Source organism: Gymnogyps californianus, chromosome 3, assembly GCF_018139145.2.
Source record: "Gymnogyps californianus isolate 813 chromosome 3, ASM1813914v2, whole genome shotgun sequence".
Taxonomy (NCBI): domain Eukaryota; kingdom Metazoa; phylum Chordata; class Aves; order Accipitriformes; family Cathartidae; genus Gymnogyps; species Gymnogyps californianus.
Genome location: NC_059473.1, coordinates 21882969 through 21907942, shown reverse-complemented (window position 1 = coordinate 21907942; position 24974 = coordinate 21882969). Strand labels below are relative to the sequence as shown.

The 24974-nt window shown below is 39.1% G+C and overlaps 1 protein-coding gene across 2 annotated transcripts in view; it reads right to left on the bottom strand.

The window, feature by feature from the left end:
- Nucleotides 1-24974, bottom strand: part of RAB3GAP2 (RAB3 GTPase activating non-catalytic protein subunit 2) — a 56826-nt gene that overhangs the window by 7396 nt on the left and 24456 nt on the right. For both annotated transcript variants that reach the window (XM_050893527.1, XM_050893528.1), the window contains 18 exons: nt 24043-24122; nt 23841-23930; nt 22892-23031; nt 20943-21159; nt 20482-20625; nt 20129-20211; nt 19513-19577; nt 18994-19084; nt 16656-16783; nt 15718-15931; nt 7125-7222; nt 6368-6473; nt 5205-5365; nt 3499-3715; nt 2970-3143; nt 2734-2840; nt 1625-1691; nt 1106-1176 (listed from right to left, as the gene is read on the bottom strand). In XM_050893527.1, coding sequence (XP_050749484.1) covers nt 1106-1176; nt 1625-1691; nt 2734-2840; nt 2970-3143; nt 3499-3715; nt 5205-5365; nt 6368-6473; nt 7125-7222; nt 15718-15931; nt 16656-16783; nt 18994-19084; nt 19513-19577; nt 20129-20211; nt 20482-20625; nt 20943-21159; nt 22892-23031; nt 23841-23930; nt 24043-24122 — 2253 coding nt within the window. The remainder of the gene's footprint in view (nt 1-1105; nt 1177-1624; nt 1692-2733; nt 2841-2969; nt 3144-3498; nt 3716-5204; nt 5366-6367; nt 6474-7124; nt 7223-15717; nt 15932-16655; nt 16784-18993; nt 19085-19512; nt 19578-20128; nt 20212-20481; nt 20626-20942; nt 21160-22891; nt 23032-23840; nt 23931-24042; nt 24123-24974) is intronic.

The window sequence follows — 24974 nt, the reverse complement described above, 5'->3', positions numbered from 1 at the left end:
GTGGATTTACATAAAGGCACGCAGAAAAACTGGAAAAGAGTGTTTGAAGAAGAAACACCTACTACAACTGTATACAACTGAGCCTATTTGCTGAAAGGAATGAGGAAGATGATATTCTCCAATTCTTACAGAGCTAAACAAAAAGCAAAAGCAGAAAACGAGAGGAGCAAAGGAGACGGAAAAAAGACGATGAGACAGCAAATTCTTGTGGGTTTTGTGCTGGATTTTTTTTTTTCCCCCCTTTTTTTTTTAATCACCATCAACACTTCTCTCTTTGCATCTGGACTTCTAGGCTGAAAAACACTTAGCTGCTGCTCTACATCCAGCAAACCAACAGGCAGATTCCCCTTACACAATTTAAACATATCTATCACTTACTGGCAGTACTCTTCCTAAACTGTCTTCCAGTCCTAAACAGAATTGTCTTCCAGTAAACAGATCCAGTGCATATTTATAAGCATGGAAAAAACTGAAGTTTAGCAGGGACAAAAGACTACTAAAACTCATAGCAAACAAGCTGCATACTAGAACAGAAGCCGATTTACAATGGTAGCAATAGTTAAAAATGCTCAACAACATCCACAAAATGTTCTGCAAGTTGCAGAGTAAGAGCTCATACATGCAAAACTTGGACCACAACATTAGGAAAAGCTGCTGCTTGTGGTAACCTGAAAGTTTCACGGCAATAACTTAGCAGGAAACAGGCACAGAGAAAGCACCTTATTTATTGTCTTCTAACTTAAAATTTTATATACACACACATATAGTTTCAAACTGTTTCACAAATACTTTTTATTTAGCAATTACAAGCTAACACTGCACATAAGTCTTCAGTATACATCAGCCAGTGCTGATCAGCTATTACTTAAAGCTGCCTATAGTTGATCATTCCACAGATTTGATTTTTTAAAATATGCATTCCTTCAATTCCAGAAGTTAGCTACATTATAAACCAAATAAGCAGGGGGGTGTTTTGATATTTGAATCAAAGATATTCCAAACTTACTTTAAAAAAACCAAAACAATGGTTTAAAAGTACTAGTTTCACTTTTCAGTTAATAATAAAAATTCAGCCTCAAAAGTACTGTCGCAATACTGCACTCACCTTGTCCATTAGATACGTAGCAGAAGAAAGCCTTTTTACTATGAATGTATTCCACATCATCAGAGCGATACCTAGAACAAATTGCAAACTTGTAAACTCCAAGTGAATAGAAAAGAGATGTTACAAGTACAGAGTGAAAAGCCATGGGCTAAAGTTCCTTGAGGGGGGTGGGGGGAAGGAATTAAAAAAAGATGCATGAAAAGTAATTGACTGCAAGAAGCATGTGCCACTATTTAAATACAAATAAAAAAAAATAGTTTCAGAGCAATTTTATTTTAAAATTTTTTAAAAACACATTAACTTTATCTAAGCAACTTATTTTCATGGCTCTGACAGAAAATCAGTTTCACCATGAAAAACAAAAGCTTGAATGTCAGCAGAAAATTTGGTGGTTTTTTTTTTTTAAACAAAATGGCCATCACTACTACAAACTGCATACATTTACACTAATTGACAAATTCATTTATTCTGCTGTTTTACAATTTCAAAGATCATTTTTAATAGCAGCTTCATACTTACCATGCTGAACATGAGCATTAATGATGCATCTTAGATGATCTATAGACCTAATGAGAAAACATGCTTCCTTATGTAAAACAAAAAAGTAAAAGAACAAGTTACTACATTATTCAAAACTTGTTTTAAATGTAAACCATTGATTCTTAAAGGGCCCAGGTAGATTACTGTAAAGCTACTATATTTTGACAGTTATAAAACTTGGAAGTTACTCTGATACTGCAATCTTCTCTGCTACTATCTGACAAACATACATGCATGTGGCAAAGTATGTTTCAGTAATCATGAAACACATTGTGATTTCAGCACTATTTTCAGAGCTTTGTTTTAGTACATGTACTGCTGACATACTCTTTGCTGAAAGGTACCTCCACTGACTACAGTCATTTTTCAAACACAAAATCCATTTGTGCTAGAAAGATTAATTTTTACTCCATTTCATTATGATGGAGTAAGTTTTTAACAATCTCAAAGGAGCCTTCTATTCTATAGCAAGGTGTTATGTTGCACAGATCTAAGGAGCGTTAATTTCAATTTTAATATCATCTGAACTTAGGACAACATTTTCCAACATTAGAGAAGCTATAGGACAGCAGCAGAAAAAAGGAATTTTTTTTTCCTTTCTGCTATGACAATTCCCAGCAATGGCCAGGTAATCTAAGAATATTCAAGAAATCCCTCTTTCCTCTTTAAATGGAATGGATTCTAGTCTAACAAATTTAGTATTCTGTGATCTGTTTTAGCATATCTAGAACAGAGGAAAGGTTCATTACTATTTTGCAGTACTTAAACCGTTCTGTCCTCACACAAAATACAGTCAAAACTCTTCTTTGCGCTGCATATTTGAATCTACTTTCCACACTTCCAGTTTTGAGAATCTGATAGCTTAGAAACGTACAGTCCTGTCTTTGTGAGGTGCCATTCACCCTCAGGACCTGCATTCATTTTCTCAATTCAATTTCTGCTTGCCACTAACCACAGAAAAATTGTAACTAGCATGCTTTCAAAGTCAGTTTTCCCAATGAAGGTTTTTATGAACTATTGCAAACTTGTGAAACTGCTTCTATTGAGTTGGTCTTCACCATTACTCCCCCCAAATGAAATTCTTTTACCTCTGGGTCCTTATTCCATTGCACTACATATTCCCAACAGCAATGTGCATGGAGTACATCCACTTCAAGACTACATGGAAATTGCTGATATGCTAGTTGCAGCAGCTCTAGAAAAAGAAAACCTGGAGTTACAAGACAGACCTCTTCCCACTATAATTTCTGCTAGTTCACAACAGTAGCAAATAAAATATCTCTGCAGACATTTAGAATTTGAAAAATTCATGTTATTTTCTTACCTAGGATTGTTTCCAAGCCTGCATCTGCTTCTGGTTCCTCAAGAAAGATATTAGTATGCATTTCTACAGATTCTTCAGTACTATCTGTATTGGTTTTGTGTTGGGCCAAATTCAGTACAAGAGGACTGAAGCCTTGCTTAAAAACCCACTTTGCTACAGTGTCAGCAATACCTCCTAGGACATTAAAAAAAAAGTATGAAGTATAGTCAATGTATCCCAGAAGATTTATGGTTCAGAATCAAAGGACAAGACAAGAGATACGAGTTTTTACTACTACCATTAATTACATAAGGATAACTCTGCCAATTAGAAAACTTCCTAATCAACTGATTACAGGTTTACAATTCAGTCTTTACAGTAGTAGCCTTTTACAATTTTAAAGCAGTATTCTACATGGTTTGCATTGGTTTTTAAATTAAGTAACCAGCAGAACAATTTCCAGTGCAGTGTATATCATTAAGGAGGTAAGGATGGCTCAGAAGTCTATTAGAAAGACAATCAACCATCTTTCCAAGAGAAAAAAATGTACCTTTTCCAGCTTCAAGCAATTTCTTTACAGAAAGCCTGCCCAAAGGCTCAGTCTGGAGTGATGAAACTCTTTTTGTCCTTTTGCTCACTTTGCTATGCAGTAGTGTTTGAAGTATCAGACAATCTTCTAACTGTTTCAGCAAAAGTTTCCAATATTCAGTATCAAGGGAAAGTGCTTCCCAGGATTCCGTGTCTGAACCTACAATTATTTGGGAAAACTGAGAGAACATATGAACTGTTTTAGGTCTGTTCACTTCAAAGTAGTACAGTTTTGTTTAAAAAAAATGCATAGTATTAAAATTGAAAGCTATATCCCAAGAGCTATTGCATTTTAAAGAATAATTTAGTTCAAAGTATGTACATTAACTACTATGCAAAGATCAATTAATATCCCACACTGCTCACAAGATGCACAGATTCTTAAATAAAAGCCTAAGGAAATAAAAAGACCTGAAAGGTCATCTTACAGTCCCATTTTTAAGTTCATATTTAGTTGAAAAGTGGGTTAGAATTCCTTCAAAAAGATTTAATTTTAAATCCTCCACTATATACACATTCCCTACATATATGATTAATCCACCTACATTTCAATTTGCTGCCATATTAAAAAAATATATCATGCACTCAGAAATATTGGATCATACAACATCGCAGTTCTGTGCATTATTTGATAATTCTTGTGTTTATCAGCAAATGGTCTGCCGGGAAGCCCAAGAATCTTTCCGGTAGCGTGCACATCTGATTTTTAGCTTTGCGCACCAAGACAGCAAACTCTAGAGCTCTCAGAAGCCCGGCCATTAACACTTCTAGGCTTTAAGCCAAAGGACGGTAGGAAAAAAAAAAAGGGGGGGGAAGATGGGGCTTTATGGAAGGGAAGTTTTGAGGGAAATAAAGCTGTTGCTTTATTCTTTTTAAGAGCAGAAGAGAAGAAAAGGTGACAAAGGAGAGAGCATATGAGTAAAGCATAGTATGTTGCAACATACCAACACTCCTATTTGGGCAACGCTGAGAATTTTAATATACAGAATTGCAGTAGTTAAGATGAATGTGCAAAAATACTAAAACACTTCCCGGTAATCTAGTTATAATTCATAAGGCAGTCTATTTACAAGACTGAACATCACCTAAACCCCATCTAATCTGTTAGGACAAGTAGTAAAACACTAGTGCTATTTAGGAATGGAATAACTTTTTCCATCTTGAATGGCAATGCTGTGTGCAGTTTCACAGTCTTAATCACAACTTTGTGAAAAGATACTTATTGTCAAGAAAACCAAACACCCATCACCTTAAGGCGGCATAGTAACATAGGTGCTAAGAAAATTCACCAGTATATTTAAAAAAAAAAATCACAAGTATATTAAAACAAGTTTACCATCCAAAGTTCAGTGGACTTCTCAAATTTATGTGGAAACTGTGTAGGCTTTAAGTTTGTCAACATCATTTGCTATCAAGAGAAAAAACTTACTGTACAGTTCCCATCACATATTTAAATATGTTTAGTAAACAATTCTGAGATATCAACTCATTCAGCTCAACATAATAGTCTTCAAATACAAATTTCCAGGCTTGTAGGATGGCATGCTTGTGCCCATGTTAGAATGACAACAAATGAATGCTGAGGATGTTATGCTATTACAAAGAGAGCAATTTGCATGGAACTGACACAGTAAATCAAATAGAAAGGGGAGGTCCAAGATGACTTACCTTTTTCTCTGTCACACTATCAATTATCTGTGCAGTTACAGAATGTCCAACGTGAGCAGATAACAAGGCAGCTGCATTATTTTCAGACTGAACACAAGCTGTACGCATTTGCTGCCACCAGGGGGAAACTGACTGAGTGTCCCATGACTCATCTATAGCAACTGTAGAGAAAGGGAGAGTAGGAAACTCAACTTGGGTCATTGGGTGCTAAAACTAGTAAAGCAGCAACCAACCTGAAAGCAGCACCTATTAATATAGCTTATATTAGGAGTAATTTCCAATTACTCTACATTATCTTTTTCTAGATACGTAGCATACAATTTCTAGATTATAACTCAAATTTAAAATAAAGAGCAGAATGTGAATTACTCATTCTCCAAGTTTCATTTGTAGGAAACAGGCAATAGATCTAAATCACTAGGTAGTAAAACCTGCTGCACGCTTACTAGATCTAAGGAATATTACAAAATGACACTTCACAATGCAGACAGCTTCTTTTCTGACTTCAAGATGCCACACATATTCAATGTACTCAAGCTGGCTCTCTTCAGGCTACCTCGTGTTCAGCAGAATTAATTTATTCAGATAGCAGCAGTAGCTTATCTTCCAGTTTCAAGCTGATAATGGTGCCCTATGGTGAACTAGACATAAGGGAACTTGGCACAGACATACCCATAGCATAGTGAGGTAGGAGAATCAGTATTTATTCATTACACAACTTATCCCAAATAATGGCAAGTTGACTTTATAGAGTACCCCTCAAGTTACAGAGATGTTCAATATACAAATGCTGCTAGAGTAACAGTGTCTTAATGAGTTAAAGCAACTCAAAGGACTTCTGAGAGCCAGTCAGCACAAGGGAGAGGGGCAGGACTATACACCCAAAAAAGGGAGGAAGGGGAGCTGGACAGCCACCTTCGGGTGCCAAATAGGAGTTGTGTCAACTTAGTGGAGAGTGAAACTACAGGGCATGAAGCAGGCCTTTAATTGTGACACTCTTCAGATTGTGATTGTATTTTTAGTTAGTTCATCAACATGCAGCATTTAGCTCTGTTACATAATTTGTGAGGCGGGGAAAACCTTAAGTGATAATATAGGCTACTCAGAGTAGGAAACTTCTGATAACATCAGTTGCATTTAAGTGTTCCAAATGCATATTTCACCTTTCATTTTGCTCAGAAGTGACAGCATAGTGTGAAGGCAACTGACAGAATCTGGTTTGTCTAGAATATCTTTTTCCTTGGAAAGCCATAAATTGAGAAGGAGTGACTGTAAAAAAAAAAAAAGGGAAAATATGGAATTAAAGCAACAGAATGAAACTCTAATATTGCAATATACCTAATGCAAACATTTTGTCGAACAAATTTTGTGTCATGGAGCAGAAATGTTATACCCATGAACCCTTATTATATTAACATAGAAAGTTAAAAATATATTGCATAAGGCACCCTATGACAGACTTTGAAATGAAACAACACAATCTGTATTTAGATACAACAACACAATTTAGAAAGATATCTTAGAAAACATCCTCTTTTGAAGGCACAGCCAGCTAATACCAGTATGTTAGCAATCTCAACTTGGTAAACATTATTAGTTATTAATATCACAGTTGAAAATCTTAACACAGGCAAGTAATACTGAAATATGTATTTCCATCATTATGTAGTGGATGGAAGAAAAGCAGCAAAAGACTAAAATTACATGCAGATGAAAGATAAAGATGATTGTCTGAACACTACTAGTGATTCTGAAAAATTTACTTTTAATTCTTTTTAAATTTCCTTGCTTGCAAAAAGGAATTGTAACAAATGTATCGGTACCTGAAATTAACTAGCCATAGTTTTTGCTTCTTTGTAGAAGAAATTTTGTTTTCAAAATACTAAATCAAAGTTTTAAAGTATGTAATAAATACCTTACCAACAAGATTTGAGGGCTAAAACCTGCTGATTCCAATGCATGACACATTTCCTCCGTGGAACTCTCCCCACACAAACACTTCCAGAAAAAAAAGCTGCCTGAAGCAAAAATAAGTTGACATTATGAATGACATCTAAAGCCACAGCCTCTCCCCTTACACTTATATGAAAGATCATCTATTGATCTGGTTCCACTGAATGCAATATAAAGGACTAAGTTACATCCAGGATACCCTGACGGTTTACCCTTAGTGGAGAAGAAGGTTCATCACAAAGGACGTAAGTGTTCATACCACTAAAGGAGTCCTATGGAAAATGGATTTATAACAAAACAAAGGTTATTGTACTGCTTGGATGTCCTGGTTTCAGCTGGGATAGAGTTAATTTTCTTCCTAGTAGCTGGTACAGTGCTGTGGTTTGGATTTAGGATGAGAATAATGTTGATAACACACTGATGTTTTAGGTGTTGCTAAGCTGTGTTTACACTAAGTCAAGGACTTTTCAGCTTCTCACACCACCCCACCAGCGAGCAGGCCGGAGGGCACAAGAAGCTGGGAGGAGACACAGCCAGGACAGCTGACCCAAACTGGCCAAAGGGGGATATTCCATACCATATGACATCATGCTTAGTATACAAAACTAGGGGGAAAGCTGGCCGGGGGCCGCTGCTCAGGAACTGGCTGGGCATCGGTTGGCAGGTGGTGAGCAATTGCATTGTGCATCACTTGTTTTGTATATGCTAATTCTTTTATCATTACTATTATTATTATTATTTTCCCTTCCTTTTCTGTCCTATTAAATTGTCTTTATCTCAAGTCATGAATTTTACTTTTTTTTTTTGTTCCCCCCCAATTCTCTCCCCCATCCTACTGGGGCAGGGAGCAGGGGGGGAGTGAGCAAGCAGCTGTGTGGTGTTTAGCTACCTGCCGGGTTAAACCATGACAGTCCTTTTTGGCACCCAACATGGGGCACAAAGGGTTGAGATAACAGATCTGACCAGAGCATGTTAAAACAAATTTGTTATAAGCATTCATTATATTAGTTCACTAGTCACTGGTCACAATGTTGATTTATTTGCTGTCAGAGTTGTTGCACTTGTTCTCAGAGTTGTGTTATGTATCACCTTACTTGCTGTATATGTTCCCTATTGTGCTGTTCATCACCTCTGGGGGCTGGGTTAACGTTATCATTTTGTTGTACTTTGTAACACTGGCTTATGATGTGATAAAATTGCTGGTCGTGAGACTAATCTGGTATTTGTACTCAGCTTTGCCACCATCTCCGTACTTCGGGAGCCATCTATTGGAAACTATTAATAATTACACCTTTTACCTTTTCTCCTCAGAGAGCCAATCTATGGGGGAGACAACTTCCTCCATCTTCCCCTTCTCCTCCAGGCTCATTACAATAGCTCTTGAGAATTTTGAATATCCTCGGGATGTTCAAACCAGCATGTTCCCATTGCTATGTCTCCTGAATGTGTTTCAGGTCTTGTTTAGGGTTAAACAACTATTTAAGAATACCACCCAGAGATCCGCCCCAAGGCTGGACAGTTATGAGTAGCAGGGTGCGTGGGATAGTACGGGCAAGTGCCTAAGACAGCGGTCACCTCCAACATTCTGGAATTTCACACCTGAACACGTACAGAATCCTGAAAAACTAGTAAAATATTTGGAAAAAGTATGCTGTCACCCTGGCAATTCCAGAGACACAAATCACTGCAATGTGCTGGGGCCTGGCCCATGCCTACCGAGCCCTGTTCAACACTATTCAGTACCCTCAAGGGGAAGAGAAGGTCTCTGGATCCAATGACAAAATGACAGGCACTGCAGCTACTCCAACCCCGGCAACAGGCTCTGTGATTACTCCAACCCCCACGACAGGCACTGCAGCTACTACAACCCCGGCAACAGGCTCTGTGATTACTCCAACCCCCACGACAGGCACTGCAGCTACTACAACCCCAGTGACAGACACTGTGGCTGAGCCAGAGAACCAACCTGTGCTGGTATCAGTCACCCAGATACACAAGAAGAAATATTGGAAGTGGAAGTCAGCTCATTTAGTAAGGGATGAAGGAGCTTTTTCTAAGAGGGAGCAGGAGGAAGAAGTGGACGAGGCAGACCACTCTGAAGCACGGCCATCACAAGAACAGGAGGAGGAAGAGAGGCAGCCGCTGCTCGGGGAGGAGGAAGAGGAAGAACTCATAAATGACGTGGTAACCACCCAATCCCTATCCCTGAGTGAGCTGCAAGATATGCGAAAAGATTTCAGCTGTCGTCCAGGTGAGCACATTGTCACCTGGCTGCTCCAATGTTGGGATAACGGGGCCAGTAGCCTGGAATTAGAGGGTAAGGAAGCCAAACAGCTGGGATTCCTTTCTAGGGAAGGGGGCATTGACAAAGTGATTGGAAAAGGGGCACAAGTCCTCAGCCTCTGGAGGCAATTCCTGTCAGGCGTGAAGGAAAGGTATCCCTTCAAGGAAGATGTCATATGTCACCCAGGCAAGCAGACCACCATGGAAAAGGTATCCAGTACCTGAGGGAATTAGCTGTGCTGGAGGTGATTTATGATGACCTGGACAACACGCAGTTATCCAAAGATCCAGATGAAGTCAGGTGCACATGACCCACGTGGCAGAAGTTTGTACGGAGTGCACCATCGTCGTATGCCAACTCATTGGCAGTAATGACCTGGAAAGATGGAGAGGGACCAACGGTGGATGAATTGGCTGGCCAACTCCAGCAATACGAAGGAAGCCTCTCTTCCTCCCTCATCTCGGCTGTGGAGAAACTAGCCCAGCAACTCAAAGAAGGTAGATCCTACTTCCCCACCTGTACAGACCAGTATCTTAGCTATTAGGAGTAAGCATTCCTCTGCTCAAGAGAAAGGATGTAGTGGGTACACACCACGGGCCACCCTGTGGTTTTACCCGCGTGACTACAGAGAGGACATGAGGAAGTGGGATGGAAAAAAATCTACCTCAACCCTAGACATATGGGTACATGAGTTGCAAGGAAAAACAATCACAAAAGCAGGTTCTTCCAGGAAAATTGCTGCTCCAGTCTCCAGCAGGCGGTTCCCCAGACAGCAGAAGAGCTGATCTTACTCCTGATCTTAATGAAGGGACTTCTGATTTGTATTTACAAGAAGTGAGTAGCAAATACTATGGCCAGGAGTAGAGGGGCCCTGCCTCCAGCCAGGTGGAGGAAAAGGACAACCGGATTTACTGGACTGTGTGGATTTGATGGCCTAGCACATCAGATCCACAGGAGTATAAAGCTCTAGTAGACGCCAGTGCAGAGTGTACTCTAATGCCATCACGCTGTAAAGGGGCAGAACCCATCTGTATTTCTGGATTGACAGGGGGATCCCAACAGCTAACTGTATTGGAGGCTGAAGTGAGCCTGACTGGGAATGAGAGGCAAAAGTACCCCATTGTGACTGGCCCAGAGGCTCCACGCATCCTTGGCATAGACTATCTCAGGAGAGGGTATTTTAGGGACCCAAAAGGGTACCGGTGGGCTTTTGGTATAGCTGCTTTGGAGATGGAGAAAATTAAACAGCTGTCTACCTCACCCGGTCTCTCTGAGGACCCTTTGGTTGTGGGGTTGCTGAAGGTCGAAGAACAACAGGTGCTGATTACTGCCACAATGGTGCACCAGCAGCAATATTGCACCAACCGAGACTCCCTGATTCCCATCCAAACGCTGATTCATCGACTGGAGAGCCAAGGAGTGATCAGCAAAACTCGCTCACCCTTTAACGGTCCCACATGGCTCGTGCAAAAGTCTAATGGAGAGTGGAAACTAACAGTAGACTATCGTGGCCTGAATGAAGTCATGCTGCCGCTGAGTGCTGCTGTGCCAGACATGCTAGAACTTCAATATGAACTGGAGTCCAGGGCAGCCAAGTGGTATGCCACAACTGATATCGCTAATGCATTTGTCTCAATCCCTTTGGCAGCAGAGTGCCGGCCACAGTTTGCTTGCACTTGGAGGGGCGTCCAGTACACCTGGAATCGACTGCCCCAGGGGTGGAAACACAGCCCCACCATTTGCCATGGACTGATCCAGGCTGCACTGGAACAGGGTGAAGCTCCAGAACACCTGCAATACATTGATGACATCATCATATGGGGCAACACAGTGGTTTTTGAGAAAGGGAAGGAAATAGCCCAAATCCTTCTGAAGGCCAGTTTTGCCATAAAACAAGTAAGGTCGAGGGACCTGCATAGGAAATCCAGTTTTTAGGAATAAAATGGCAAGATGGACGTCGTCAGATCCCAATGGATGTGATCAATAAAACAACAGCTATGTCCCCACCAACTAGTAAGAAGGAAATGCAAGCTTTCTTAGGTGTTGTGGGTTTTTGGAGAATGCATATTTCAAATTACAGTCTGATTGTAAGCCCTCTCTATCAAGTGACCCAGAGAAGGAACGATTTCAAATGAGGCCCTGAGCAATGACAAGCCTTTGAACAAATTAAATGGGAGATAGTTCATGCAGTAGCCCTTGGGCCAGTCTGGGCAGAACAAGATTTAAAAAAGTGTGCTCTACACAGCCAGGGAGAATGGCCCTACCTAGAGTCTCTGGCAGAAAGCACGAGGGGAGACTCGAGGTCGACCCCTACGGTTTTGGAGTCGGGGATACAGAGGATCCAAGGCCCACTATACTCCAACTGAAAAAGAAATATTGGCAGCATACGAAGCAGTTGGAGCTGCTTTGGAAGTGACTGGTACTGAAGCACAGCTCTTCTTGGCACCCCGACTGCTGGTGCTGGGCTGGATGTTCAAAGGGAGGGTCCTCTCTACACATCATGCAACTGAGGTGACGTGGAGCAAGTGGATCACACAACGGGCTCAAATAGGAAACCCCAGTCGTCTAGGAGTTTTGGAAGAGATCGTGGACTGGCCAGAAGGCAAAGACTTCAGAATATCGCCAAAGGAGGAGGTGACGCGTGCTGAAGAGGCCCAACTGTATAATAAATTGCCAGAAAATGAAAAGAAATATGCCCTGTTCACTGATGGGTCGTGTCGTATTGCAGGAAAACATCGAGGGTGGAAAGCTGCTGTGTGGAATCCTACACGACAAGTCACAGAAACTGCTGAAGGAGAAGGTGAATTGAGTCAAGTTTGCAGAGGTGAAAGCTACCCAGCTGGTTTTAGATACTGATGAACGAGAAAAATGGCCAGTACTTTATCTCTATACTGACTCATGGATGGTGGCAAATGCTCTGTGGGGGTGGCTACAGCAATAGAAGCAGACCAACTGGCAGCGCAGAGGTAAACCCATCTGGGCTGCTGAATTATGGCAAGATATTGCTGCTTGGGTAGAGAACCAGCTTGTAAAAGTACATCACGTAGATGCTCATGTACCCAAGAGTCAGGCCACTGAAGAACATCAAAACAACCAGCAGGTAGATCAGGCTGCTAAGATTGAAGTAGCTCAGGTGGATCTGGATTGGCAACATAAGGGTGAATTATTTATAGTCCGATGGGTCCGTGACACCTTGAGCCATCAAGGAAGAGATGCAACCTATAGATGGGCTCGTGATCAAGGGGTGGACTTGACCATGGACACTATTGCACAGGTTATCCATGAATGTGAAACATGTGCTGCAATCACGCAAGCCAAGCAGTTAAAGCCTCTCTGGCTGAAATATAAATACGGGGAGGCCTGGCAGATTGACTATATCACACTCCCACAAACCCACCAAGGCAAGCGCCATGTGCTTGCAATGGTGGAAGCAGCCACCAGATGGCTGGAAACGTATCCCATGCCACCGCCCAAAATACTATCCTGGGCCTTGCAAAACAAGTCTTATGGCGACACGGTACCCCAGAAAGAATTGAGTCAGACAAAGGGACTCATTTCCGAAACAATCTCATAGACACCTGGGCCAAAGAGCATGGCATTGAGTGGGTATATCACATCCCCTATCATGCACCAGCCTCTGGGAAAATCAAACGATACAATGGACTGTTAAAGACTACACTGAGAGCAATGGGTGCTGGGACCTTTAAACACTGGGATACACATTTAGCAAAAGCCACTTGGTTAGTCAACACTAGGGGATCTGCCAATCGAGCTGGCCCTGCCCACTCAAAACTTTTATGTACTATATAAGGGGATAAAGTCCCTATCATGCACACAAAAAATATGCTGGGGAAGACAGTCTGGGTTATTCCTGCCTCAGGCAAAGGCAAACCCATCCATGGGACTGCTTTTGCTCAAGGACCTGAATGCACTTGGTGGATAATGCAGAAGGATGGGGATGTCCGATGTGTACCTTAGGGGCATTTGATTCTGGGTGAGAATAGCCAATGATTTGAATTGTATGATGTTAATTGGTATATAATATTGTATGTCATCACTACTATGGTTGCTATATGCCATATCAACGGTATTACAGTAAAAATTACCCAGACTAATGAAGAATGAATTTTGATGAAACTGGGCAGAGTGCAGCACTGATAGAACTGGACAAGCGCAGCAGTGATGGAACCAGAACTGTCTCTAGCGTGCAACAATCCAGTACCACACACCATCTCTCCTGCCCTGAAGGACTACTATGACAGATAGAGTCCAAAGTCATGGACTAAATGAACTCAACATTTTAGAGGAATGGCCCATAGACTAAGGGAATGATATGTGTGTGTGTGTGTGTGTATATATATATATATATATATATATATATATATATCAAAAGATAGGAAAGGTGGTGGTGATTAATTGGGACGTATTAGAAAGCATGGGACCTGGGCATGATGTAAATGGTATAGAATAAGGGGTGGATATTGTCCTGGTTTCAGCTGGGATAGAGTTAATTTTCTTCCTAGTAGCTGGTACAGTGCTGTGGTTTGGATTTAGGATGAGAATAATGTTGATAACACACTGATGTTTTAGGTGTTGCTAAGCTGTGTTTACACTAAGTCAAGGACTTTTCAGCTTCTCACACCACCCCACCAGCGAGCAGGCCGGAGGGCACAAGAAGCTGGGAGGAGACACAGCCAGGACAGCTGACCCAAACTGGCCAAAGGGGGATATTCCATACCATATGACATCATGCTTAGTATACAAAACTAGGGGGAAAGCTGGCCGGGGGCCACTCCTTGGGAACTGGCTGGGCATCGGTTGGCAGGTGGTGAGCAATTGCATTGTGCATCACTTGTTTTGTATATGTTAATTCTTTTATCATTACTATTATTATTATTTTCCCTTCCTTTTCTGTCTTATTAAATTGTCTTTATCTCAAGTCATGAATTTTACCTCTTTTTTTTTTTCCCCAATTCTCTCCCCCATCCCACTCAGGTGGGGGTGGAGTGAGCAAGCAGCTGTTTAGCTACCTGCCAGGTTAAATCACGACATTGGATTACATATTTTGTTCAATTCAAAGAATGGCTTGAAGTGTCAGACACTTGGGAGTAACCCATAACTGTGTGGCAGCATGTTGTATCTCATATAGCAAACTAGTGGTACTTCAACCAATTAAAAAAGCCAAACAATTACATAATTCATACCTTACCAGCACTACAAAAAGTGTGAGTGTCCCTTTGAGGCAGAAGAAAATTGGAAAAACAAGGTCTTCAAGAAACCATCTAAACTGCTCAGCATGACATTCATGTTTCAATTATATTTGTTTACAGCTGAACAACCTAGTAAGTTACTGGTGATCCCTGTCCAATGGCGTGGGGAGAAGAGTACTTCTACTTCAGTTCTTAAAACGAAGTATAGTGGTATGGTAGAGAACATGCAAACTAAGATTATTAGAAACAGCCTTTCATCTTCATACAGATGAAAGCCAAGCTCTTCTGCCTAACTTTTCAATCCCAATTACTCTCAAAGTCTGACGATTAAAGCCAAAAGAAGCAGGAGGCTACAAACTGAACACCATACAACACCTGGGCACAGAATTCTGTGTTTGCACCAAAATTTCCCCAGAAAAGTAATTATCTGGAAAGCCAGTGCCTTTGAGACAGATTTAACTCAAGCTGCTTCCACTAGTTATTTCCCAAGAGCCCCTCAAGGACAGTCCTGAACAGATTTGCAAACTAAAGCAGACTACAGACCGTAACCATATCCCACACCCCAACAGACACCCCAGACACTCTCCCCATCCATAATATTTCAGATCAACATTGTCCAAAATCTCCTCAACTCCACAAGTTATTCCTTCACTTAATGGTGCTGTGCTGCCACCGGTCAGCTCCCTCATCTCTGAGCCTAAAGTCAGTCCTGTCATTAATTGAACTCTTGAGGTGCTGTGACCACGAAAGAAACAGCAGGATACTGCTGCTCTGAAAAGTACCTAGTTACTACTGTCCAACTTAGTGGCATTAATAAATGAACGAACAGTGATAACATGGCTTTAGGGTAATTATATCCACAAATGTAGTTAACTTGTATTAATATCCATCTAGGTAGAAAGACTTGTCCTATGGCTAAAGGTAAGAGTCTGGAACTAGCACTGTCACATACTACTTCAAGGCAAGTCAGCTTGTTAAGGCCCCCAAATTAAGGCTAAAATATTTATACCATCTTAGATCATAATCAGTCTTTAAGTAATTTGACAAACAGTTCAGTAGTTCTTACCTAAAGCTACATATTCTCCATTTTCCATATTTTTCACATTAATCACGTCCTTTTCATATTCCAAATATTCTAAGAACATTTTCACAGACAATACATCATCCTTCTCATCAGCAAACTGAACAGTAGTTTGGGTGTTTTCTTTCCTGTAGTTCTCCAGTAAAGTTTCAAGCCTATGAAAATCTTTTTCTTCCAGCCGAAGAAGTTTAGCCAAGTCCTTAAAAGCAAAAGCCCAAAAAATCCCACATCACAAGACTAATGCAAACATCTGTTTTTCAAAACACAGTAAAAACTAAAACAAGTCAGAAGAGTCAAAATATTTCGTTTTTAACATTAAAAATATCTTTAAGAAGGGCCAAAATGATTGAATAATCTCAAAATCAGTTATTCATAGCTCCAATGAAGACCTTGTCTAGCTTCATTTTTAAGGATCTCAGATACATTTCCTGTATTTACATCCTGCTCATAGTATAACAATCAAGCAAACAAGCCTATATAACACCACTCCGCATGGCTTTTATAAATGTATAAGCAGTTTTACAAATGATATCAAAAGCAAGCCAAATTATGATGCTACACAAGCAAATATGAGAATTTGTAATTTCTACTGGTCCCAAAATACCCCTCTAAAACTAAACAAAGTTAAGAATATGCTATGTACTTTGGATAGAGGACTGAAATCGGGAGATCCTGGTTCTATATTCACTTCTGTCTCAACTTTATGTGACTGCTAAAGAATATTACATAGATGAATTGCTAGGCATTTGTACTGGGGGCAGGAGAAGGAAGGCATTATAAAACAACTACTTCATTAAAAGTTCCAGGCCACAAAAACGGGTAGCTTGCTTACCTACTTATTTTATCTGAGGCCTTGAAAACGTATTTTTATGCTTAAATCATCACTTGATTCTATAAGACAACCAAAGTCTGAATTTACTCACATTATCTGAGGGTGGAGTGTCTTTCTGTATGCTTTGGGAATTCAGTTTGCTAACGAGTTCATACAGATGTAACAGCTTTAACTTGTTTGCGCAGAACTGCAGTAGTCCTTCATCCACGCACTCAAGCTCTGAGGAGAAATAAAACTGCATTTGAACTTGAATATATGGCCTGGAATAGCGAAACATACTTTGCAGCTGCATTAAACTCCTCCTTTATTAGAACTGGAGGACTTATGTCTCAGTGTAATTTTTTGATGCACCGCCACTTGCAATGATTGTATTTAATTCACAGCAGTATAAAACAAGAATTATTTTTATGAGAAATATTAGAGAAAGATATCAGGCTTATTTTTAAACTGAAGGAGGTTGACAATGTGGAACTGAACAAAGACAAATCTATTGTCTTTTCCTGGTTTAAGGCCAAACCAGAGATTGCAAAAAACTGAAATACACTAAGTCTCAAACATATTTTTTTAAAATCAAGAATACCAAACTATAATCTTTTATTCATTCTGCCAATATTTTAAACATATTCCTTGCATCAGAAGAGAGCTTGGTATCTACTGATATGAATTCAATTTCACCTCTGCAAGACACTGCCTTTTGTATTTCTACAATCTTAGTCTCAGAAATTTAATGTATCTATTGACATCCAAATTTCAGTAACAACTAAAGCAATCAGAATACAGGAAACTAACACCAACACAATGTTGAAAAAAACCTCTATTCCAACTTGTTTTAAAAGAAAGCATTTTAGAGATCCTACAAGGACTTTTCTATACAAAAGGTATCTGAATATATCATCTTCACCTGAAGCAGCTCCTAAACACGATTTCCTCCCTACGAACCCTTAAATACTTTTGAAACATTGCTATTAAAAATCCTGCAAACAAAAGAGAAATGCACAGAGCTTGCTGCACAGTCACTTGACCTTTTCTTCACAACCACAGCATTCACAGAGCCCAGCATCTGCTTCACATTATCTTTTACCTACTAAGCACAAGTGGAAGGATATGCCACTAGTCTTCTGAAATTAGAAGGCTAGAATATCAGCCAAGTTTGTTCTTTATTGTGACTGCGAGGAAATAATGTTATGTATGACAATAAGAGATTAATGATGAAAAAGACACACTCAGACAGACTTCAGTAAGTATACAGTTCTGTCAATCTCTCTTCAGTTTAAAAGGTCACATTCCCATTTTTCTTTGGTTTTTTAGGAGTTCTAATAGAAATGGATAATGCTAGTGATTTAGAATGCCAGACCAAAATTAGGTAGAGAACTGCACCTGTGAAGCTCTCAATCTCCTCTAACTACTTCAAGAAAATGGTAAAAAAACCCCCACTGATACAAGTGAAAGAGACTTCCTCTCAAGGCTTTGAAACTACAAAAACGTGTTGTCATGTTCTCACTGAGGCAGGACAAGGGACACAGCCTTCCTAATTTACAAATGGTTTATTTGGGACTTCCATGCAACAGTGGTAGGGATTTCTTGACTCCTATTGCTAAAGCCTCATCTTCTAACAAGCTGAAATGAATCCAGTGATAACAAAAAAAAAACCACCAAAAAAACCACCAAAGCAGACTTCTATTGCTGAGAAATCCCAACACATGCAAAGGAAGTGGCAGGCACATGCTTCTCCACTCTATTCCTCAGTACCCAGTTGGGTCTCCAAAATGGGGTCACCTCAAGCACAAAGAAGGTTCTCCCAATTTAGAAAGATCCAAGCGTATAATTTCAAAGAAACAATCTTGCAGACTTTCAGCAACAAGATTTTTGAATGGGTAATGGCATTTCCTGACATTGGCTCTGAAATCTCTAGCAAAACATATGAAATACAACTTCAGTGAAGTTTACCAGGAAAAGATACTAGGCACCTGGCTCAGAGCTCAGATCCTCAGTGATAAGGATTTTATGGTACCAGTACATTAAAATTCACAGATCCAGAGTACCATATCCTTACTGCCTTCCTTGGAGAGAGAGAACAAACTAAAACATCTACAGGCAAAAGTCTGTGCAAGCTTCTTTCTGAAGGAAGCTTTTACTGGATGCAAGTACCCAGTCCAGTTGTTGGGGTTGTTTTTTCTTTTTTTACTACAATCACAAGTTACTAGGCACATAGCAAGCACAGCAAAGCATACTTACTAGCAAGCTATTTGCAGTCTGCATAAAAAAAACCAAACAAGTATGTAGAAGCAACATCCTGTGATATCTAGCAGCAAAACTAAGCAGACCAACTCTGGTCTCCCTGTGGGACAGAACAGTTCTACAATAATCTTACAGCACTGCAGACAAAGTGCAAATGCCTCTCTATATTTGCAAAATAAATATCCACCTACCCTGTTTTTTTAAATTATCCATTAATGTCTGAGTGATGTTTGTGAGAGATGAAAGTGGCACACGTTCACTTGTCAATATACTTTCCAGAGCCTGTTAAGCAGACGTTCAACAGAATTAAACATTTACTTAATTTTACTGTAAAAACATGTAAGATAAGCCAACAATAGCACAACTTTGACAATGATTTTTCATCTGTATTTTGTCTTCACATATACTTGTGGCATAATTTGATCCTACAGAAAGGTCTGCTCCCTTTTTATCATCTTGACTTTTATCATGGAAGATGCCTTGGGGAAGTCACAAGTCAAAATTACTTCCAGTCAATATGTTGTTTTAAAAAAAAAAAAGAAAAAGAAAAAGAAAACCACACCACCAAAACAAAACAGCTCAATTATTTGCTTCAAGTAACTCTAAGAAAAAATAACCTATTTTGAAAGATTTAAAAAGATTTAGCACTCTAATCTGGTAATGCAATTTTTTTTTCTAATATTAAAGTATATGGGCTTCTCAATATTCACCTGTTTCTTTGTAGCAGGGTATTTGATATCAAGTATTAATTCCTTTGCTTCAGCTTCAATCAAATCTGCAAACAAAGACAATCATGACTTCAATTCAAATTTCTCAAATGCATTCTGAAAAGCAAGTCAACCTGCACCACAGTTAAGATGCACATGGGTTCATGCTACAGAGATGAAGACACTATTACAAAAGTTGCCAAAGTAAGCTTGGGGAAGATGAAACAAAATAACAGCTCAGTGGCATCTCTTACTCCAAATCTGTCTTTTGTAAGAAACATGTATTACTTACAGGAAGAAGGATATATAGAGTCAAGTGCTGAACTCCATTACATAGCATAATGGATTGCAAACAGACCATGTTTTATGCAAGCACTCAAATTAGAGTTTAGTTAAGATTTACATGGCAGACAAGGCTTATACTGGATCCTTGTATGAGATTAAATTTAATCTGGTAGCTTATTAAAAAAAATACAAGCTACTTAAAGATCATAATTCATAGCACATACAGCTGTCAGAAGGCACCACAATCATACCTGTGTTTGTACACTTACAGGACAGATATTATAAGAACCATTTGATAACATACAATCTTAAGAAATTATACAAGAGAACCTACCTGGATCTGAGGTTTTAGCTTTGAGTAAAGCATTTAACTTCTTCACTAGATGCATATCCTTTGCTCGCTCACTCTTTTTATCGCTGAAGGGAAATAATTTTAATTGTATTAGTGAAGAGAACTAAAGTGAATGATTCAGAAAAAAAAATATACATTTTTTAAATTATTTATGCTACCTTAAGGTAACATCACATTAATAAAAATCAAGTTAATGCATACAAACCAATGAGACTATTACCAGAATACTATTCAGCTTAAGAAAGAACCCCAGAATTGTGCTCTCTAAATAAAACATTGTTTCCAAAAACAATAATGAAATTCACTTGGTTAGACAGAGCACAGAAAGTCCTTACCTCAGTGCTAAATGGAAAGGTACATGGACAGTTTTTACACTTCCAGAGACTGGATCAACAAGGCATATCTGGTAAGTCTGGGGCTGCCATCCCTGACTGGTCACATTGTTTACACCCATTATTTTATAACCAGGATACAACAACCTGAAACCAACAAAAAACACAGCCTTTACAGCGAAGCACAAAATTAGCAACCTTCCCTTTCCACACACTGAATAAAAAGAAGACAAGTTTTATAAAGCTAAGGTTTAATGACGGGTAAATGTGTTTATCAGGAAAGACTGTAGAGTAATGAAACATGACAAAGTCCCCTTCTACAAAACAATAAGCTGCATTCAGTAGAAACACTGTGGGCAACACAAAGCACCTGCCAGCACCTTCCACATTTACCACTGGCATATCCACATATCACTTTATTGCAGCAGCACAGCCAATATGCCTACCTGCTAACTGTTTCTTACCTACAATATTTCCCCACATTGAAAGCTCCAACCCGAGGGCCTTGCTGCGTGCTCCACACTTCCAGAATGCCTCTCCTCGGAGCATAGATCACAAGGAACTGAGCTACTCTGCTTGGACCCTGTGCATTTCCAAAAGGAGAAAAATCCATCTTCTCAGTTTCCCTCTCATGAAGGTCCTCTACAGTCTGTATCCAACCAACTTCTGCATCACGGTATCCTTTGTAAGAGAAGACAGAAGTTCATTAGTGTACAGAAATTAATACATGATTAGTACACATCACCACCCACTTAAGTACTATTCCAGAAGCAAGCTGGCTTAAACTTTGTTTCAAACACTGCAACTCTGGCCAGTAGCCAGACTCCTGTCAAGAACTGTGGTCCATGGGCTCAGAGCAGGGTCCACCAGAGGACTCCTCAGAATCAAATGCACCCTCCTGCAAAGCTTTGGGGAGGAACAAGTTCTTCTGGCAGAAGTCACAAAAAACACAAAACTCATCAGGTCTGTACTCTGGACATTACACCAACACAAAAGCGTCTCAGAGAAGAAAGATCTGTAGTAAGTGTCCAGATTTCTCACGTTTCAAAACAACAAAAAAGATTTAAGGAAAGAAATTTGCATAACCTATTAAATAGGATATGTAAGTTTTTATTCATGTGTTTTCATTCGTATGTTTTCATCATTAACATGCAATTTTTAGTAACCCATGAAGAATACTCATCTTTTCTCTCTCTCTCTGAGTAATGCAAATACTTTCCCTCATAAAATCTTCCTAAACAAAAAAGGCAGAGATGCTCTAATGACATCACTAAACTATGTAATGGTTTAGCAAGTACAAATGATGACTCCAAACCACAAGTGAAATACTAATGTATAAAACAAGTTTATAACACGATACATTATACTGAGGAGGTCGAAAAGTATCCACAACTCGATGAGAAAAGGTACAATCCAAAGTATTTAATTCAGTAGAGAGTTTTGCTTAAAAAAAGAAAAAAAAGAAAAGAAGAAGCTATTTCACTTCTTAACAGCCTCACTAGGGAAAGGCTGGCAAATTGTAAATATGTGTCTGACTGTCAAATAAAGCTTGGGACTTTAACAGTACTTCCTAGACAATATGAAGCTCTCAGTAATGAAGAAAAAAAAGTCCAAGAATATTAGAAAGCACATTATAGCTAATATGCTTCAAAATATGAGAGAAGGACAACGCACAGGGGAAACATGATTACTCTAGCTATTACACTGTTACCATGTCGCTGAAGTACCTACTATATTCATGACTGCTAATCTTCTGAATTGGCAGTGTGGGAGAGAAAAGAGCTAGAGATTTTCTACCTGTTCTTAAAAACCTATCTTCCATCTCATAAAAAGCTGCAAAATTTTAATTCTATAGAGGAAATAAGAAGCATTATAACTTTAGGTATAATTACAATTTGAGAGCTTAACGTCTGCATTATTTTACAAAAAGCCCTCAGTTTAGAAGAGACTGAGCACTCCCTTCTTGCACAGTCACCATGATGAAATGAGAATCTAACAAGTTGCATATCTTCTTACTCATTTTGCAAACTTCTGTTTATTTTCTCAGCAGAATTAAAGAAGATACTAGAGCTTATCAAGAGAAAGAATCTTGGAGAATAGAGAGAAAGCTCTTCCAAAAAAATTATTAGGTCAAAAGCTTTCTGTTGGGATACAGTCTGTGGGAATAAAAAAAAATAAATCTATACAACACAAACCAAACAGACCAAATTTTTACTATACGCCATACCAGTATTTCAGGGATCCGCACAATACCCTTATGGACTTTGTATTACATCTGCCTTTGGTGCGTAATAACACAATGTACTAAAGTCTTTCTTAACAACGGAAAAACACTTGGAATTCTAGGTCTGAACATAAGAAGCCACAGTGTTTTGAAGAATATTATTTGCTATACTAACATACACTACCATACCTTTCCACATGCGAACTGCAAGTCCTCTTGTAACATCCAGTAAAATAACCCTTCCAAAATCATCTGTTACTGCTGCCAAAGTGTTACACGGAGAAAGACATATTCTTTCACCATGGCGACGGGAATCTGGAAGTCCAAACCTAAAAAAAAGTTAAAAAAAAAATCAAACCCACTAGATACTGTTTACTGTTTCTGAAGAAAAATAGGTATCTTATAAGGACTAAGATTTCTTTTTTTTAAGGTAACATAAAGGTATGGGTAAAATTAAGAGCAAATTATGAAAAAAGTTCTTGTGCTGTCTACTGGGAGATCTCATAGATCTGTTAAAATCCTACTGAAAACCAAAGTTCAGAAACTAGGATAAGCGATTGCCTTGTCATGCACTGTCAGGCAAGGATCTCAGCAGTGGGTTACTTTATAAGGCCTCTCTTATTGCCGAACAGTCTTGAGAATACTTTAAAAAAAAAAATCAGGAAAACCAATCAGGAATTAATTTAGTCTTTTACCAGCTTTCTTGATAACATTAGGCTACAACCTGTTGTTCCCATTCTCCTCTCTCCACAATCAACAGGGAAACAGGATACCTCCTAATTTTTGTGAGGGGCTTTAAACTATCATAAGCAGCAGGCACCTTATGCAACTTCTTTGAAGCACTTCAGTGATAAACTTCAGGACTGATATTTGTGTACTTATACTGTCATTAAACTGTGCACACTGTTCTTTTACAGTAACAATGAACCCACACACTGCAAGTGAAAGAGATGAGTAATTATTTGTCCAGAATGATAAACCGAAATAAAACAAAGCTTAAAACAAATGACCTGCAAACTATCATCACTGCTTAGTCAAGAAAAATAAACATGTTCATCAATTATGCACCTTTCAAAATATTTCAAATAATTAAAAACACAAGAGATCTAAAGCAACTGAGACAGTATGTAAAACTTACCTCACTGCCAATGGGGTTGCAGGTTCAACTTTTGGTTTCTGTTTTTGGGCAGGTTCTTCTTCATGTTTACTCTTCCAACCAAGCCAGCCACTTGCAATAGAAAAATACATTATGAGAATCATACTAATGGTCCTAAAAATTCTCAAACTGTTATGTAGCTACTACAACAAAAACAATTTAATGTAATTTTTTATTTTATTACCTGGCAGCATTAAATAATGCTGAAGTCAGTTTACTTGCAACTGCTAAGGCAACATGAGACAACAGTGGTTGTGAGCTACCCTGAAAGAAAGGAGTAAAGTGTTTAGAAAGTCAAGAAATAGTCAGCTGTGAGCCACCCTGAAATGAAGGAACAAAGTGTTTAGAAAGCCAAGAAATAGTTCTTACACTGAACTCAACTGCAGAATAGTTTTTCAGGCCTCCTATGGACTTTCAGCTCAGAAAGCATAGCTTTAAGACTCTGCAAAATTTTAATTCATTGCCCCCAGAAAAGCCATTCTGACATCTCTTTACCATTTCAAAATCCTCCTGCAAGTCACTGGTAGCTCAGTATGTTTGTCTGCAACAGAAGTTAAAAAAACCCTGTGTATGATTTATCATGGAGAGTTAGCTGGTGTATGGCTTTGGCATCCTTGCAAATATCAACGTAAGCAGTTTTTTCATCAACATACTGGAAAAGCAAGTACAAAATCAAAATTCCAATTCTAGCATTTTCAATCAACTTTTGATCCTGGTAAGGACAGCACACGCGTAGGGCCTGAATGTACAAGACAAACAGCTACATTGCCATCCTTCTGCTCCAATACAACAGAAGACGACGTAAGTGTGCTACAGATATTGTTAAGCATAAGTTGCAGTTTTCTTCTACAAGTAGTAGTTCCACTACATGAAATCACCACAGTATACTCAGGCCATGTGTGTACATGATCAAAGGCCTCCAAAAATCCATAAGATGCATGTTTACACAATCTCAAAATAATTTTTCAAAAAACCTTAGGTTACCTAATTGGCAATAAATTAACAAATGAAAAAATAAATAAAAAAAATACTTGACTATCATATTCATTTTAAGATAGAAAATAAAATTTCTCATTAGCAGGAACCTGTGGTAGACATTACTATCACACCCACTGC